Raw genomic sequence first — 19755 nt, 5'->3', positions numbered from 1 at the left:
GGAGCAGCGGTACCTCTGTGTACTAGTGTGTGGCTTAGCCTGGAACCTCTTAATGCATGACTTCGACCCCGAGAAGGCGCTTCAAGGACACCGCAGAAGCAGAATGCCTCCCCCGATGCCCACCAGTTCTCTAGGGATCTGAGGAGACGCCTTTCATGCCCAGAAATGACAATTGTATCCTCGGACTATGATATCCCATCAGAGTCTTATTTCGTCTTTTGCCAGTTTCAAAAGGTAACGCGAACGTTACTATCGAACTCTGAGGAAACTGTTTGTAAAATATGCGGACTTAGCGAGGAGATGCGGTGCAAGTGTGGAGTGTTGCCTTAGCGACTGAAGACAGCCAGCCAAAGCGCGGGGTACTACCAGGACGAAACCAGCAGCCAACGGGCAAAAATTCCGCTGCTGGGCGCGCCGCAGGGAAAGGGGCGGGGCCACGCGTCACCCCCCCCCCCGGCCTTTTATGACGTAGGGCAATGCCTGCCACGCGTCGAAACTAGGCTGCCGGTGCGGCCACACCGCGCGACTGACACGCATGAGGGAACGCGGTGGTCATCTGGGGCCGACTCTCGGAATCATGCATTTCTTATTTAGGTTAATCATTTTCTTTTACCTGTGGGGCATTTTTACTGCTCAGGGACAAAAGGCAGAGGAGAGCATAGAGGAAGTGAAAATAGAAGTTTTGCATCGTCCAGAAAACTGTTCTAACACAAGCAAAAAGGGAGACCTGCTAAATGCCCATTACGACGGCTTCTTGGCTAAAGACGGCTCGAAATTCTACTGCAGGTAGGAAATGATGCGAACAGCTCCCGCGTCCAGTTGATGTACTAAATCTAGCCTCCCTCCACCAACCAGAAACCTAATTTGTTGTTTGATTGATTTGTTCTTGTTTTTTAACAGTGAGAGTTCAGCCTTTTATTTCTAGGGGGGAAATCAGATTTGATATAGTATTTCCCTATTATATGGAATATTATTTTAAATTACTGAAAATGTTGGCCCAAGAAATTATTAAAAATATACACATCCATACACTCCCCCGACCACCACCACTACCCTTGGTACCTATAGAAGTAAGTCAAGGTACTGTTTGTAAGAATGTTCACACTTTTCCTTTGCTGTGGGTTGGAGTCTGCTTACTGAGGACTACGTAGAGTTGTTTAGGAGATGTTATCTGGCCTTCAGAAGCACGATATTTACTGGCTGGAGGCCACTTTCCAGCTGCATCAAGAAGCCACTACAATGACTTTCTCTGGTGACTTCCAGACCCTGTGTCCTGCCTGCCCCCTCATCCCACCACTACTTACTCTGATTTAATTGATGGTTTATTACTCAGAGGTAGAATGTCTTTTCTCCTTCTGTGCTATTACCCTATAAAAATTCAATTGGGGAAAGTCAGTTCTTTGCATCTAGAATAGAGAAATTTAATAAGAAGAAAATATACAAATTTTAATCGTGGTTCAAATGACTTTTTGAGGCTAAACCTGTACCATTATTTTTTAGAACAAACCCAGAATGGTTAAATAAGTCATTTGGACAAGCCATGCAGCTAGTTAGGGGCAGGAGACCCATTAAAATGTTAACTGTTGAGTAGTTTTTGTAAAGATGACAATAAAAAAAGAAAATGAGATGACTCCTAATGACTAGCTTTGGGCAAATCATACCTCTGTCTGGCTATTACGAGGGAAGTTTGAGCCAAACACCCCACTAGGGGGTTCAGAATGAATCTTAATATAGGAAAAGAGATGGTTAGAGAGGACTCCAATTTTAAATTGGAACTAAATGCTCAGCTGTATTTTAAAGTTTGATTTTATTTTTCTTGAAATCAACTTACCTAGGTGTTGTTTTTAATTATAGCCGGACAGAAAATGAAGGCCACCCCAAATGGTTTGTTCTTGGTGTTGGACAAGTCATAAAAGGCCTAGACATTGGGATGACCGATATGTGTCCTGGCGAGAAGCGAAAATTGATTATACCCCCTTCATTTGCATATGGAAAGGAAGGCTATGGTAAGATGTTTTAATATGTATATCTCTAAGTTATATTTAAAAATAAATCATAGACTTCGGGTATATAGTCAAAAAATCAAAAGCAGACTCTCAAAGTTAAATAAGATATAGAATATAGGGTCCAATAAACTTTAGCTCTATCAAGTCCAGTCATCATTAAAGAAAGAGAAATTAAAACAAAAATGAGATACCATTTTCACCCATCAGATTAGCAAAGACATAAAAGTTGGCAAAGGTATGGAAAAAACAGCAGTCCCATGCATTATTGCTGGGAATGTAAATCATTCGACCTCTTTAGCAATTTCTATCAAAATTTAAAATGCACATATCCTCTGATCCCATAGTTCCATTTCCAGGAATGTGTACCAAGGTACATCTTAAAGAACATTCACTGCAGACTTTTTTGGGTAGCAAGACTGCAAACTACCCGAGTATCCCTTAGTAGGAAATTAGTTAACTAAGTTATGCTGTATCTATACAGTGGATTATTGTGCAGCCAGTAAAAAGAATGAAGTAGAGCCATGTGTATTAATGTGTTAAAGATAAAATGGGATAGAATATATTCCTGCAACAAATATTTATTGAGCATCAATGCCAGGCTCTATTCTAGGCACTGAGCATAAAGCAGTGTACAATGCAGAAACAGTTTCCTAACCTCAATGAGAGCTTACATGTGAGAGGGGAAATTTCACATATGCATCATGTATCTACATAGACTATCTAAAAAATACACCATCTGATGATATTAAATGTTCCTGGGAAGGAGGCCTGAGGGTCAAGGGTAAGGAGATTTCCTCTCATTCTGTAATATATTATACTATTTAAATTTTTTACTGTATGCATGTACTAAATTTTTTATTGAAGTATAGTTGACTTAAAATACTATATTAGTTTTAGGTATAAAACATGGTGACTCGATATATTTATAGATTACACACCATACAGAATTATTACAGTATTATTGACTATATCCCCTGTGCTGTAAATAACATCCCAATTGGTGGGAATGTAAATTGGTACAGCCACAACTGAAAACAGTATAAAAGTTTCTCAAAAAATTAAAAATAGAACTACCGTATGATCCAGCAATTCCACTCCTGGGTATTTATCTGAAGAAAATGAAAACACTAATTTGAAAAGATATATGCACCCCAGTGTTCATTGCAGCATTATTTACAATAGCCAAGATATGGAAACAACTTAAGTGTCCATCGATGGATGAATGGATAAAGAAGATGTGGTATACACACACACACACATACACACACACACACACACACTCACACTGGAATATTACTCAGCCATGAAAAGGAATGAAATCTTGCCATTTGCAACAACATGGATGGACCTCGAGGGTATTATGCTAAGTGAAATAAGTCAGACAGAGAAAGACATGTATTAATTTTTCCAAAATTAAATTTTTAAAAATCACTAAAGTTAAAAGTGGAGCAAAATAGAGAAATTTTTAAGAGGGGAAAATGGGCAGTGTGGCAGAGGGCCGGTTTCTATATTGCATTCTCAGTTGGGTCCTTGCTTCCTATTGCTGTGTGAAGACTATAAAGATTTTTTTTTGGCCACACCCCAGGGCTTGCGGGGATCTTAGCTGCCCAACCAGGGATTGAACCCATGCCCCCTGCAGTGGAAGTGCAGAGTCCTAACCACTGGACCACCAGGGAATTCCCCAAAGAAAGAATCTTTACCTCGACATTCTATTTAGAGCCCTTCTTAACCCCACGTATTTGAAATATTTAGTATATAATTAAAGTAATTAAAGATTTTCTACAATGAAATGTTGTCTTTACTCCCCAATATTTTGTTGAAATGGCACACCCACTTTAAGGCTGTTAGTTTACTCATTAGGCGGAATGGTTCCCTCGCCTATTCTTTCCAGCAAGAGTAGGGGATCACTGCCCCAAATTGGATTGGAGGGAAGTTAGTGGTACAAGTCAGATCCAATCAGATTTAAAGCTCCTAAAGAGACAGTTCCAGATAACTACATCTTCACTTTCAAAGCTTTTCGCCAATCATTTGGTTCCATCAAAATAGCTCCCACAGAACCATAATTAGTGTATCCTATTTTTAGTTGTAAAGGAACCTAGGAGAGGGAGAGAGAATTGAAGATAAATTGAACGCAGTCTTGTCCTAAAAACGCTGTCATAGGTTGAGGTCAATTCTAGGCAAAATGATATAGGCAGAGTTTGCCTTTCAGTCTCCTTAGTCTCATTTTCAGAGTTTCTCTTTCTCTCTTGTAGATACCTCCACATTCTGCCTGCTACCAGGGCACCCACATCTCTCATCAATAGGTGCTCATCTTGGGTCCTGTTACCCTGTGACAAATGAGTACTTATTTTATCCTTTTTGTAAACTAATTTATGCTTAGATACAAATGACTACCCAGTCTGCCTAAGCTATTAATAAGCCAGACCCTTGCTACAAAAATGTAGAAATTTGACTTGAAGTTAGTTCATATTCAATTTGAGGTGTCTTCAATAAATATATAAAAATAATGAATCTCACTAGTAACATCACCAACACCTCCATTTTACACGTAAGGAAACTGAGGCCCAACAAAAGTGTGTTCTTTGGAATGTAGTTAACTGCTAGTTTACCTGCATTATTTATAATAGCTTACTAATAGCTTGAATTCAATTATTTTAAAAGCTGCTGTGTAGACCATAAGTAACTGCTTAACAAACAATATCTTGATTGAATAAGCTTTCTTAAATAAGTTGTTATTAAGACCTAACATTAGCTATAACTTTATTTTAGGTAGTACTTGAAGAAGTCTTTTCCTGTGCGCAATATCTTTGCCTAATGTCACAGAGCACCCCTGCATGTCTTGAAATGCATGTGATTTGTTAGTGCTTTAATTAACAGTACATGTGGTATGTATAGATTCTTTACATTAACTCCTAAGTCTTTGATCTGCTTCTCTAAATACAAGTAATGCTATAGCAAGTGCATATTTTTCTCTTCTTTATACTGTAATTTTTTAGTAAGATAAAACTTAACTGGCAATATATTCTATGTTTACAGTAGAATTTTGGGGAAACTTAGACTTGTAATATTTTTTAAGAAATTTGAATTTGTGTTTTGAATTTGTTTTTAATTATTGTCAGGAGAAGTTATTTTTCTGTCATAAAGAGGTCTTAACTGGACAGAATAGGAATGGGTTTTGTAAAAATGATCAATCAGTCAATCAATCTCTAGCTCTTTTACTATAAAGTCAAGTAATATGTGGTATGTTGGTTGGGATGGTCACATTAGTTATGTAATATGTGGGTGGATTTTTCTATGTCCTGGTTTTGGAGATGACTGATCCACTTATTTTGGCTGTAACTTTCAAGCTTTTTTCTTTGGATTATATAAATACTTTAGCAAGAATTCTCCACTTTTTCATTTAAAAAATTACTGTTTGCTTCAAAGAACAAACTTAGCCATTTTTTAAATAAGTGATAGAGGCCATTCATTCAACAAATATTTGAGTAACTATAATGTACTGGTGACAAAAGCCACCCAGTGCCTCTTAGCAAGTCATTTTTGCAGGTCATTTTTATGAATGGCCATCTGAAGTAGCCCATAGATTGCTAAAGTCATCTGTGACATCACTTAATAGATTAACTTTATTAAAGAGAGCTATTTAAATTAATACTTAGAAGGCTTTTTTGTTATTATAAATTTCTTCATGAAATTGTTACTGGTTTGTTCTGTCATTGCACTATTTTTTGTCTATAAAGAATTTGAAAGACATGTATACTAATACATATATTTTATTCACACTTAGAAATAACTGAACAAAATCATTTTCTAAAAGATACCTATCTTTGAAATTGTTCTGCCTGTGAATTTCTTCTCTGCACTAGCTCTCTCCTGTATAATGTTGGGGTGTATTAATAAAAATTACATGGTGTAGGGCTTCCCTGGTGGCTCAGTTGTTAAGAATACACCTGCCAATGCAGGGGAGACAGGTTAGAGCCCTGGTCCAGGAAGATCCCACGTGCCGCAGAGCAGCTAAGCCTGTGCGCCACAACTACTGAGCCTGCGCTCTAGAGCCGGCGAGCCACAACTACTGAGCCCACGTGTCACAACTACTGAAGCCCACGTGCCTAGACCCCGTGCTCTGCAACAAGAGAAGCCACTGCAATGAGAAGCCTGCACACCGCAATGAAGAGTAGCCCCCGCTCGCCGCAACTAGAGAAATCCCACGCGCAGCAACGAAGACCCAATGCAGCCAAAAATAAATAAATTTTTTAAAATACATGATTTATATTTATTTCAATTTAATCAGGAAATAATGGTCCCCTTGGTCTTTAGAACTGACTTGGTTTGAAGACATATGGAAAAAGTGTTCCTAAGAAATATTTAGAAAGCAATTTTTATAAATATGAAATAATATAATCATAATGCTATAATGGCTATTTGTAAATAAATATTTGAACGTTATCTTCATGTAAGTTAAACTGTTAAAATTTACACCTTTAGCAGAAGGCAAGATTCCACCTGATGCCACATTGATTTTTGAGATTGAGCTTTATGCTGTGACCAAAGGACCACGAAGCATTGAAACATTTAAACAGATAGACACGGACAATGACAGGCAACTTTCTAAAACTGAGGTAATTCAAACAGATTTCATATGTACAATCTAATTTTTTGTCACATCTGTGTTACAGCTATTATTTTTACTTCTACCTAGTATGGACTGATTAATTTGCTTTTATAGAGCTGGTTACAAAAAAACTAAATTCCAAGAAGAAAATGTACTTTTTTAATGTAAAACTTGAAACTGAGTCAGCCTGTTTAATTTCCTTTCTCCCTGCAAGAGGGTCATTAAAATACCAAACTAATCTCTACGAGGCATTTCGGGCATCTAGACTACAGGAGAAGATCTTTTCAAGCAGCACTGTAGGAATTTGTAACTGGGCAAATAATTCCCACCTCATAGGATTGTGAGGATTACATGAGATTATTAAAAGAGCTAGAAAAAATTTGAACTGTGTAGCCCAGAAAGTTGGTAAACAGGGTCCTGGAGTTCAGTTACCTAGCTTCTGCATCCTTAAAAAGCTAAAAATAGAGTTGTCATGTGATCCAGCAATCCCACTCCTGGGCATATATCCAGACAAAACTATAATTCAAAAAGATACATGCACCCCTATGTTCATAGCAGCACTATTTACAATAGCCAAGACATGGAAGCAACCTAAATGTCCATCGACAGACGAATGGATAAAGAAGATGTGTGTGTGTGTGTGGGTGTGTACACACACACACACACACTGGAATATTACTCAGCCGTAAAAAAAAGTGAAATAATGCCATTTGCAGCAACATGGATGGACATAGAGATTATCATACTAAGTAAACTAAGAGAAAGACAAATATCATATGGTATCACTTATATGTAGAATCTAAAAAAATGATACAAAAATGAACTTATTTACAGAATAGAAATAGACTCACAGACATAGAAAACAAACTTATGGTTACCAAGGGGGAAAGGAGGAGAGGAGGCATAAATTGGGAATTTGGGATTAACAGATACACGCTACTATATATAAAATAGATAAACAAGGACCTACTGTATAGCACAGGGAACTATAGTCAGTATCTTGTAATAACCTATAATGGAAAAGAATCTGAAAAAGAATAGATCATAGATATATAGATATTTGTATAACTGAATCACTTTGCTGTGTACCTGAAACATTTTAAATCAACTATACTTCAATGCAAAAAAAAAGTGATAATAAATAATATACCCAGCCTTGTTTAACACTATCTCCAAATCGTTGTGCTTTGCTCTCTTTAGTTACTATATGTATTAATATATAATTTATTTATATAATATACATAATTTCCAATAGAAATATAATTGAGTTACATACATAATTTTAAATGTTTTAGTAGCCACATTTTACAAAGTAAAAAGAAACAAGTGAAATTAATGTTAATTAACTCAATATATCTAAAATATTGCCATTTCAACATGAAACCAATATAAAAATTATCAATGACATTTTTTATTATCTTCAAAATTTGTTGTGTATTTTACCCTTACAGTAGCTTGTCTCAATTTGATCTACCACATTTCAAGTGCTTAATGGACATATATGGCTAGTAGCTACCATGTTAGGCTGTGCTTATAATGTGTCTTTGCTTAGAGAAATGTTGTACAGAGAAAAGGGAATACTTCAGAATACCTGTTCTTTATTTGACATTAGAGAGATGATCATAATTTGTAGATTGGGGGAGAGCTATAGAAGCATAGAAAAATTAAGAAAATTAAATTTTATTTCAAAACCTGTAGTTGGGTTTTATTCGTTATACATATTTATTATTGGGTTGGCCAAAAAGTTCATTCGGGTTTTTCCATAATATGGAACAAAAACCCGAACGAACTTTTTGGCCAACCCAATAATTTTGGAGATTATAGAAATACCAATTTGGATTTTATTCACTAATGGAAATCCTTAAGAGGGAGTTTCCTTTGATAATGTGGATAGTGTAGATTATTGGAAAGCATTTAGTTTCAACAAAATTCAATTCAGATATTAATCTCTGAGTATGTACCACTAACCACCTATAACCTCGGGGGAAGCTAGTTTGAAGATCTGTTTCTCTTCAGAAAATTGCTTCAAAGGTTGAAAAAATTAAACCTCAAATAGCTTTTTAAATTTTTGTATCACTTATTATAAGTAGTCTTAGATATGAGTTTCTTTATGTAAACATTTTCTCAAAGTTGCTGGAAATTTCTTGTGATATCTTTTTATTAAAGAAATATTATTTTGGCCTAGATAAGTCATTACCTGAAAAAGGAATTTGAAAAAGATGAGAAGCCACGTGACAAGTCATATCAGAATGCAGTTTTGGAAGATATTTTTAAGAAGAACGACCATGATGGTGATGGCTTCATTTCTTCTAAGGAATACAATGTCTATCAACATGATGAACTATAGCATATTTTTATTTCTAAATTTTCTTAGCTATTTACTGTACTTTATATGTAAAACAAAGTCACTTTTCTCTGAGTTGTATTTTCTATTTTTCCCCCATGAACATATTTTGATCCCTTCAATACATGTAATTTTGGAATAATAAATGTGAGGCTGTTTTGCAAAATTTAACTTTCAAGTAAGGCATGATTGTGTTTCTTATTGCTTTATTCTGTTAACATGAATTGCAGCACCATAAAATCGACCTCTGCATCCTAGTGGGCAGTTTTTCCCCTTCAGGTTATAGGAGGACATCTATGTCAAAATCCACAAGCTCTTCCCAACTCTAACCTTAACAGCATGTATAGTTATGTAAATATCCAAATTTTAACATTTAAGGTACCCCATATTTTTAAAATATTTAATAGGGACCCAGGAATTAACATTTCATTTGTTTATACATTTCACAGCATTATGGATAGTAGGATATAAAAATCATAGGACTGAGGACTCTTCCTTTAGTATGCATGCAGGACAGTATTAGTTGTATAACTCGGTCAGAGAGCCTCAACACAGTCTCTGTACTTTTTGGTGCAAGTTTCTGGCCTTAGGAATTTGTTCCAATGACTAATGTTTGAAAGACATTTCATCAGACCAAAGGCTTTGTGCCTCTATCTTAGAGCAGGCATCATAAAGTCTGTACTGCTCTGACTCTTGCATTCCCTCAGACATCATTATAAATGTGCTACGCCTCTTCCTTCTCGTAGGCCTTTATATCTACCATCCCTAACTTTTTGTCTTGATAGTTTTAAATTGATGCTATGCTATTTCTTAGTCTCCCTTTCTCTAGGTATCTCTATCCTATGTCACTTCTCACAATGTTCTTATTATTAACCATGAACGAGCATTACAAACTGGTATGCCATCAAGTTTTTGATAAATGTGTAGAACTTATTTTACACATGAGGATATCAAATGAGGATGCAAATGAGGATATAAAGTGCCATGGCAATTTTGCGTCATGGTCAAATCATTGTGGTCCAACATGTTGAGAATAAGAGGTAAGAGATGCTGTAGAAGATCATGTTGGTACCCAAGAAAGGACACATATTTATTGGAACATGTAAGATTTACTTACTGTGTATGTAGAAAAGTGTGGTTAGGCAGTAAATAGCTCGATTCAAACCAATTGAGTTCAAAACAAAGTTTTTTCCATTTTCTGAAACTTGCTCTTTCCAAACCATTGTTCACTGTTCATCTTTTAACCTCTTTAAATATACTGCTAGAAATCCTATAATTTAAAAGTATAAGGGCAACACAAAAACCACTAGATTAGTGGATATCACATATGCATAGCACAGAGTTAGACACTTTGTAAAATAAAAACCTTTACTATCTTTTCTTTCCCCCCAATATTTCTTCATTCCTATACCCAATTTTATAACTCCTCCTCACTTAATCATCAACTTTCATCCCTTTACCTCCCTGAGAAAAACCTGCTCAGTTCAAGTAAACTAAGTTTGCTAATACAGTATTATGTTTTGGTTTGGAAACTGCCCCCATTCTCTATATCCATATTAATAAAAGTCACTAGAAGTTTTTTTGATCAGTATACTCATATTTGCACCTGAATCATATACTCTGCCCAAAACAAAAATACCGTGAAGGCTATATATGGAAATTATCCTATGATACAAACTGTTTCTAATTCTAACCTTTCTGTCCCATTGTTTTCATACCAAGTGCTTTTAAACTTGTTTTTTTGTTTTTTATTTATTTATTTTTGGCTGCGTTGAATCTTCGTTTCTGCGCACGGGCTTTCTCTAGTTGCGGCGAGCGGGGGCTATTGGGCCTAATCAAGCAGAGGGCTCAGAAGAGCCCGACAAGTTTGATCAAGGAGAGACTTTCTGTCACAGATAATGCCAAACTGTTTACCAAAGTAATCGTACCAATTTGTTTTTCAACTACTATGAGAGTTTCAGTTGCTTTTCATCCTTGCCAAAGCTTACTATTAGCAATTTGAAGATTCTGAATACCTAGTGCTATCTCATGGTGGTTTTTTTTTTTAAACACTAAATGGATTGAATCACTTTTAAATTTATTTATTTATTTATTTTTGGCTGCGTTGGGTCTTCGTTGCTGCACGCGGGCTTTCTCTAGTTGCAGTGAGCGGGGACTACTCTTCCTTGAGGTGTGCAGGCTTTGCATTGCAGTGGCTTCTCTTGTTGCGGAGCACAGGCTCTAGGCGTGTGGACTTCAGTAGCTGTGGCACGCGGGCTCAGTAGTTGTGGCTCGCAGGCCCTAGAGTGCAGGTTCAGTAGTTGTAGCGCACAGGCTTAGTTGCTCCGCGGCATGTGGGAGCTTCCCAGACCAGGGCTCGAACCTGCGTCCCCTGCATTGGCAGGTGGATTCTTAACCACTGCGCTACCAGGGAAGTCCCTAAACTTATGTTTTAAAAAATTATAGATGATGGTAAATGAACATGGAGATTTACTCTAAAACTCTAATCACATTTAAATAGTTAAAAAGATAAAATGTTAATCCTTCTACATACATATAGTATACAAGTGTTTCGTATTTACGTAATTGCCTAATGCCTTCATGGGCATATGCCGAGTAGTGACTGCTGTACTATATACTTTGATTTCTGGAACTTTAACATAGTATTTTTGTAATTATTTAAAAATGGTGTATAGTAAATAATTTAGGTTGCTTGTGTATAAAAAAATTTCAGATGTCTTACAGAGTAGATGCAAAAGATCTCGCAGAACTAAATACGTTAAATGTTTTAAACATTTTCAAAGGAGAAAAGAAATAAACGTATCCCAGCTGCCTTAACTTTAAAATGACTGTAGTGAGTTTTTATAAAGACAAAGCTGGCGAGCACATATATATGTACATCACAGAATGGCAGCCCATTACTACTATCAGTCACCCTTAATTGTGTACACAAAACCCCACACTGAGCTCAGTGTGCTTTTAATTTGATTCCACAATTAAACATTTAGGATTACATTAAATTATTAACACATTTTTCTCATTTTACCAGACCTAGGGCAATAGTTAAAGCACCATAAAGTTGCCACTTGTGTACTCTTGTTATTCTTAGATCTTGAATTAAAAGCCAACTAAAAATAAAATTGATATCTAGAAAAGTTCTATGTAAAATGAGACTAAATCCCAAAATATACTTCTAAAGTGACTGGCAGATTTTACGAAGGAATATCTATATTCTGAATTTTATATTTAAACCTTATTAAACATTATTAAACCAATATAAACCAATATATTAAACCAATATAAACATTATTAATCTTCATGACAATTTATGAGGTAGATACTATTATCATCTCCACATTATAGACGGGAAAAATGATGCCCAGACAGGTCAAATTCTTGTTCCCCTCCCTCTTTAATTTGCTACAACTCATCAAAGCAAACCTAGATAATTTTGGAAAGGTGTGTGGCACAGTTGCACCTAAAACACCAGCAAGATACATTGATTTTCCATTTTATTTCATTCTCTTGTGCCAAACATCAAAACAAGGGACTGCATGAAGTCTCACATACTTCTGCCCATCGACAGAGCACTGAAAGCACCCATAAACCGTCTCCCTTTTAAAGTTCCCCATGCCACAGAGTATGCAAGGCCCTTTTGGAATGTTGTGATTAAGTAAATTAACTCGGATATGAGTCCCTTCTTTGAGTGAAATATCACTCATGCTGAGAGGTTTGTCATAATAGTCAGAAAAAAGATCATCTAAGTAAAGCTGTGAACGAGAAATGGCATCCATCACTCTTCTATCTAAAAGGACAAAAAAAGAAATGTGTTAAAAGTCAAATAAAAAATGTATAGCCAAACTGCAATTAAAACTATGTGTGAATCTAAACCATCAGTCATGAAATTTGGCTTTTAAATTTAAATTCTTAAGACAGGATTACTGAAGAGATAACCTCAAGCGTTAATCTGAGAAGAAAAAAATCTTCAGTGGACATACTTCTTTCAAACAGTATATTTCTCAATCTGTAGAGCAGTGCAAATGTTGCCGTTTCTTCCCTTTCAAATCCTCCTTTTGACACTGAAGTGACACAAAGGTCTATAAAAAAAAATTTTAGAAGATGTTATAATTTGAACAACTCATGTTTTATTGGGGGTTTTAATTGTGGTTGAATTCTGGTATGTGCCACTCATTTTATTTTTTTAAGTTAAAATTTACATATTTTTAGAAAAGGTAGCATTTACATGGTACAAAATTCAAAGAGTACAAAAAGAGGATATGGTGACAAGTAAGTCTCTACGTTGACCCCAGCTTCAGTTTTATACCCCAGGGTAACTACTGTTGTGTGTACTTCCAGAAATACTCCATATATTTTACATGCATAAAGAATATGTATATATGTATGTAAGTATGTATGTATATAAAATTGTTTAGGCTCAAATAGATACACATTTCTTTAAAATATCATAGAGATTATTCCATATCGAGATCTTCAGTGCTACATAATTCCTAATGGCTTCACAGTATTCTATTGTGTGGATGCACCATTATTCAACTAGTTGCTGATAATATACCTTAAGGTTATTTCCAATCTTTTGCTATTATGAACTGACTATCCTTATACCCACATCATTTCATATATGTATATCTATAGGATAAATTCCTAAAAGTGTAAATAAGGCTAAAATATATGTAATTTAAAATTTTGATGGACATATCAGTTCTATCAGTTTACACTTCTAGTGATCAATATTATTGTAAAAACCTACACCCTTGGACTTCCCTGGTGGTCCAGTGGTAAAGAATCCGCCTTGCAATGCAGGGGACGCAGGTTTGATCCCTGGTCAGGGAACTAAGATCCCACATGCTGTGGGGCAACTAAGCCCACGAGCCACAACTACTGAGCTCACGCACCTCAACTAGAGAGCCTGCGTGCGGCAAACTCTAGTTGCCCATGCGCTCTGGAACCCGAGCACCACAACTACAGAGCCCACATGCCCTGGAGCCTGCATGCCACAACTAGAGAAGAAAAAACCCGCAGGCCACAACTAGAGAGAAGCCCGCGTGCTGACACGAAGAGCCCGCGTGCCACAACGAAAGATCTCGCGTGCCCCAAAGAAGATCCCGCATGCCTCAATGAAGATCCCACATGCTGCAACTAAGACCCGATGCAGCCAAAAGAATAAATAAATAATAAATAAATAAATCTTTTTTTTTAAAAAAACCCTACACCCTTTAGTGTCCCAGATAGAATTTAATTAGTATGATTTGTTTCTGGACTCCCTATTCCCTCCTCTGACAGAACTGCAGAAACAAAAACAGGTCTAAAAATGTTCATAAATCACCATGGCTAAGGGGCTCCCTTGCCTAGTCCTTTGGGCTACACCTAGACTTGAGCTGGCTGGTCTAATAATCTTAAAACCTGTGAAATGCAGAAATTTAAACTGAGCTGCACTGCAGTATTATATAAGGTGACAATTTTAGGGAATTATTTGTAACTTTAAGGTTTTAGGGGGAGTCCGGAGTTGGGGGAGCTGGGTCTATGAAAGGAAAACCAGAAGAAAGGTTGTCTTTGGGTACCCTAGTTTGGATGCCTTGACACCTTCGACATCTTACTGTCTACCTACTCTATTTGCCATCATCAAAAACTACCTATTAGACGATAATTTTTTATTTTCCCATATAAGTCAAGGAAATACTGTCAGTGGATTGCGTTCTCACTCTTAGCTATAATTGTAAGTGGGTGGTGGGAAGACTACAGCCTTCCCCAAGAAACAGGGATGAGGTAATGAGTAAGTAAGGACTGGAGGGTCTTTCCCAGTTACTTCACCCAAACATAATATTGACAGTACTGAGAGCAGCACTCTTCTATTATTAGACACTCAGAAAGAGACAGAGATTCTCACTAAATCCTTCTGTAAAAATATAATCATTTTGGTGTTTCATGCAAATCACTCACCAAAAGCACCATCCAAGTAAATGAAGAGTTCGAAAACACTGAAAGCTATGGTTGTGTGTGCTGGAAAAACAATAGCTTTGTCCCTTCCCTTGGGATTCTGTTCATCCATAAAATGAAACTATATTAAATAAATTAAATAACATGGTTAAGGAGCACAAAAGGTAAGGATATATTTTTGGAGAAATAAAACATTCCCTACAATCCTACCAAAAACAAACATCCCCACCCCTACAAGCAAAGAATTCTCCTACTTGAATTCAACTGTTTCTAGCAGAGGTCCAAATTAATGGTCCATTGGAGACTTGTGATCTATATTAGGAAATACTTCTCACTACTTTCTCATTTACTTTGTATCAGAGCCAATGATTAGTGCTACCACATGCGTAATGCTCTCTGGCATAGAAACCTTTTTCTTTCAACTGCAAACCAGCTGCCTTTAAGTGCTACAGTTGTTTTTAGCCTATTCTGTCCACTGTTCCAAAGCCCGCAGAGCTTTCAGCAGCTTTCCAAAGCAATTACCAACAATTAAGTATATGTTTCGCTCAGTTCATGCCCCCAAAATGATCCAATGTTAAACAATTTGGTGGGCACCTAAATGTAGCCACTGAACAGAACCTTCGTTTGCAAAGATTTGAAACGATTATCATTGTACCCTATCTTTCTAATAATTCATTTTAATAAATCAAGTCATTATTATGCGTCATTATTAGGTGAATGACAAGGACAAATAATACCATAATTGAGCTAAAAATTAAACACAAATAGCTTTCAAGATTTTTTAAAGGACTTAACATTGAATGGAGCATGTTTGGCCATTAACAATATTATTTTAGAAAAATTAATTTAATATAAAAATATAAACTCAACTTTTTAAAATTCAAGTAAAAACTGTATCACTTAAAAATAAAATCAAAGAACTCAACATAACCACTCAATTTGTATTCTTAAAACAGCATAATAGTAATATGAAGGACTCCATTGTGCACATTACTTCACAAGGATTAGTGTTTTCTTACATTATTTTACATGTTGATAATTCAAATTTTCTTGGATTTTTTTTCATATTCTAAAACAAAACCATTGGTGTGCAAAATCCTATATACAATTGCAGCTTTTTAATCTCAACATTTGACAAAATACACAAGGCTCATTAGAAACTGAATACTTAAAAAATTCCCATTGCAGCTTTTTAGTAAGAGAAGTCTAATGAGTCTAATGGTTTACCCTCATGGCTTCCCCACGAATTCCAGCGTGCACAGACAGTGAGCACTGTCGTGTGGTTCGGATGCTTTCCATGACCACACACAATACTGCCTTTCTGCTGCTCCTTGACTGACGTATCAAACTGTGGTCAAAATTAATTTTTCTAAAATCAAGAAGACAGACATTCACAAGAATCTGTAACATCTAACTATGTATAATCAGGTACATTTTTTGATTATCATGTGTTACTATTCACGATCCACCTTAATTAAAAGTAAATCAAGGCAGTCCTAGTACAAATCAGAAGGTGTGCTCAAAAGAAATTTAATAATCTGCCTCTCCTTTCTATTTTGTTAAAACATGCATACTATAGGAGTCTGTTGGAGGAGACTCTCTTAGTGTATTTGCTGCAAGCAGATTCTTGAAGTTTTGTAATCTTATAATTTAGCAAATGCGGCAGAGCCAAAGTGATTTTGCAGAACAATTAAATATTTTTTAAACCAAATGATTCCAGATATCTACACTTATCCAAACCTTGGACATATTACTAATTTGCAGTATTTCAAATAAATCAAACAGATTACTCTAGTAAAATATAACCTGAATGTTTTAAGCACTCTTTGTAATGAAGTTTATATAATTAAAATATTTAATAAAAACATGGAAGTATTATACTGACCGCGTAGTAATTTCCTTGAGTAATGTTGATACTTCCACTTCATGTTTGGTTACTACACCAAATGAAGCTTTTACTGCAATTGAATCTGATCCAGTAACGTTAATCCCAACGTCGTTCACAATATGGTTGCCTCGCCTTCCATAGAGTGAAACGTCTGATTCATCTTCATAATTCAGTAACTGATAAGATGAAATACCTTTAAGAAAAGGAAATCAATATTTTAAATGTCTTGAATTCATCTAATGTAAATATGTATAGTAGCACATTAATTTACCATTTAAGACTTGATTACCCAAATGTTGAGAATGGCAACATCTTAAACCAAGATTAAAAAGAGCAATTCAATTAATCTGACAACAAGAGAAATAAATATCCAGAGTACTTTAAATGAACTCAAATTCTCTTTCCACCAACAGAATACTTAAGCATCAAGATCCACTGGCTAGCTGAAAGAAAAACAAGTGTTTATAAGAAAAATTTGTTAAAATGTTAATATTAGCCTGTTAATACATTTCAGCTTACCAACCGTAGTAACTGAATCAAATAATAAATACAAATTACTTTCATCGCATTTAACCATGTGAGATAGGCAAGACTGAATAATACCCCCATTTTATAGATGAAGAAATATACTATTATGTCATACTCTAAGTTGATTTGGTTAAAACAATTTATAAAATAACTGAAATTAAATTATACAATAAATAATCTTATAAAATACATTTGAAATTATTCAACCAATAAGAGATTTGATACTATACAAACGTTAGGCATTGTTAACAATATTATTACTGTCACAGTAATGAGTTGCTTTTATCAACGAAAATACATAAATATTATGAACATAGGTAGCACAGACAACCTATGTTTAGATTACCAATACTATAGCTGAATGAGTAGTCACTCCCAAACAGACATTTAAACTTACCAGCTGAAATTTCTCTGTCTCCTAGAAGAATATCTTTCAGTGTAAAAGGTGTTGAAGTAAATTTATATCTAGGAAACAGAAAACATCTCTTCTTTTTTACCACCAGACTTAGAGGTTGGTATTTGTCAGCCTCACTGAGGCTTGGAACGGGAACTAATCTCCCTCCATCTCCAACTTGTTTGACAAAGCTCTTGGTAGCCGCAGCAAACATATTAATACGGTATTAAAACGTCATGAACTGCAACCCTCAGATAACAAATCCATGTTTTCAAAAAAAATCAGGCATAAAACTAAGTCTTGCTTGATTTTAAATATAATTATACACGTTAAAAATACAAAGCATGGTTTCACTGAGTAGCTTACCAGTGTACAATTTACAACACTACCTCCCCTGGTGTGCTCAGGTAATGAATTATAGATTAACGGTGTAAAATGATATATTAAAAGCAAGTCTAATTTGGAATTGCAGTCTATAACACTAAAATATACACAGAAAACTAGTAATCTTTAAATATTATCAATGTCCTTGATGACGGTCACAGCTGATAGTGGTTTGCCAGGTTTGAAGGAAGCATATAGCCCTACAGGGAACAGTACGTTAGCCACTAACATTAGCCCTGGACACCATCCACAGTGGACCTAGTCCAAAGGGAATTCCTTCACAAGTCCATTGTGCCAATTTTGGCAACAGAAAAGCACTATTTCTGTGTTATGGTACACAGTTCATTCCTTGAACATTTCATTCATTTTCCTTGTATGTTTACAAAACCAAGTGATTAATATAAAAATAAATTCACAGAATATAAGGAAACAATTGTATGCAGAACTTTATAAAATACGAAATGAAAGCCATATTACATGTAACTGCATAAACTCTGACTTAGGGGTTTCTTATGAAGCTGGCACATAGTGTCTCTCTGAAATAGAGTACTGCTGCATTTATTTTCTTTTTGTTTCATCATTACTATCCAGTTACTCAACCTTTAAAGAGAGCTGTATAAAGTTTAGACTTGTTTTTAAAAAATTTTATGGCTAAAAGTAAATCTTAGAAACAAATCTGAGTGCTGAAGTAGTGTACTGTCATAGCTATGTGGATGTTAACATAATTTTGAAATAGTGGCTATGTGGTACTTAAAATAAGATATTCATTAAAACACAGCAATGGATAGTAATCGATATACAAACATCTATAGAGGGGGTAGAGGGAGGAAGAAAAAACAGGCTTAATTCAAGCCTCAAATAATGTAAATCACTTTGATTAGACTCCGGACAGCTTTTTCATTTGCTTTCAAGTACCCAGGATTCGAGAGAAACAAACAAAAAGTTTCTAATAAGGACCCTTCGTGTGAATAGCATTGTGCAAGGCAATCTTACAGAAACGAGAAAGCACAAGGAGTCATTCCTGCAACTGGAAAGCAAAACCCCTAGAAGCGATACGACATCTAATGTCGCTGTCTGACCCCCACCAAAGGTGGTGCATCCCAAGCAAAGGCCATTACAACCAACACAGGTGTGCAGAAACAGCATTTAATTAGAATCGGGTCCACAGAAAAGCCTTCGTTTACACCTAACGTGCCTTGCTGGGATCCGCTAGCCCAGCACTCATCAGGCGACGAAAGCCTAGAAGACAATGGAGCCCACCCGGGGTTGAGAGGAGTGGGTGTCCGGACGTTCCCGCGAGCACCTAAAAGCAGGGCTCCAGGACAGGAGCCCACCGCAGCCCTCAGGAGCGGGTATACCGCGAGTCTCAGGCTTCGGGCCCAGGCCTAGGGAGGCTCTCCGGCAATTTTGCATTTGGAATTTTGAAATCATTTTCTTAAAGTGACGCACCGCTCCTCTTCCCCATCCCCCGCAACCCCCTCCAAAAAAAAAAAAAAAAATGGCTGAGCTTCAGGCCTCACAGACGCTGAAGCTTGCCCGCCCGACGACAAGCCTCTCTCTGGGCAGGGAGCGGCCTCCTTTTGAGGACACACAACTGCGGTCTCCACTAGCCGCTGGGCCGAAGGTGGCGCACGGGCTGCAGCTGTAGAGGGCCGGGGCTGCGAGAGG

At 36.3% G+C, this 19755-nt stretch overlaps 2 protein-coding genes across 5 annotated transcripts; one reads left to right on the top strand and one right to left on the bottom strand.

Moving 5' to 3' along the window:
- The first annotated feature begins 256 nt into the window (after positions 1–256).
- On the top strand, positions 257–9073 carry FKBP7 (FKBP prolyl isomerase 7). 4 transcript variants are annotated; one of them, XR_009702297.1, is made up of 4 exons: positions 257–786; positions 1855–2006; positions 4776–4891; positions 5966–6256. XR_009702297.1 is itself a non-coding variant. In XM_061202629.1 (4 exons), the coding sequence occupies exons 1-4, from the start codon at positions 536–538 to the stop codon at positions 8960–8962; spliced, it is 696 nt and encodes a 231-aa protein (XP_061058612.1). In that variant the 5' UTR covers positions 257–535; the 3' UTR covers positions 8963–9073. The 4 variants fall into 4 exon arrangements, 3 of the variants coding, with proteins under 3 accessions (XP_061058612.1, XP_061058603.1, XP_061058620.1); XM_061202629.1 differs by lacking the exons at positions 4776–4891; positions 5966–6256 and adding exons at positions 6492–6622; positions 8801–9073; XM_061202620.1 differs by lacking the exons at positions 4776–4891; positions 5966–6256 and adding exons at positions 6489–6622; positions 8801–9073.
- Positions 9074–12450: 3377 nt separating this feature from the next.
- On the bottom strand, positions 12451–19202 carry PJVK (pejvakin). Its single transcript, XM_061202608.1, has 7 exons — positions 19173–19202; positions 17707–17896; positions 16779–16974; positions 16121–16262; positions 14897–15014; positions 12937–13035; positions 12451–12743 (listed from the first exon to the last, which is right to left on the bottom strand). Exons 1-7 carry the CDS (start codon positions 19200–19202, stop codon positions 12451–12453), a joined length of 1068 nt encoding a protein of 355 aa, XP_061058591.1.
- Between the last annotated feature and the right edge of the window lie 553 nt (positions 19203–19755).

This window comes from Eubalaena glacialis, chromosome 1 (assembly GCF_028564815.1).
Source record: "Eubalaena glacialis isolate mEubGla1 chromosome 1, mEubGla1.1.hap2.+ XY, whole genome shotgun sequence".
NCBI lineage: Eukaryota > Metazoa > Chordata > Mammalia > Artiodactyla > Balaenidae > Eubalaena > Eubalaena glacialis.
Note: the sequence above shows the minus strand (reverse complement) of the source record. Positions and strands in the feature narration are given on the sequence as shown.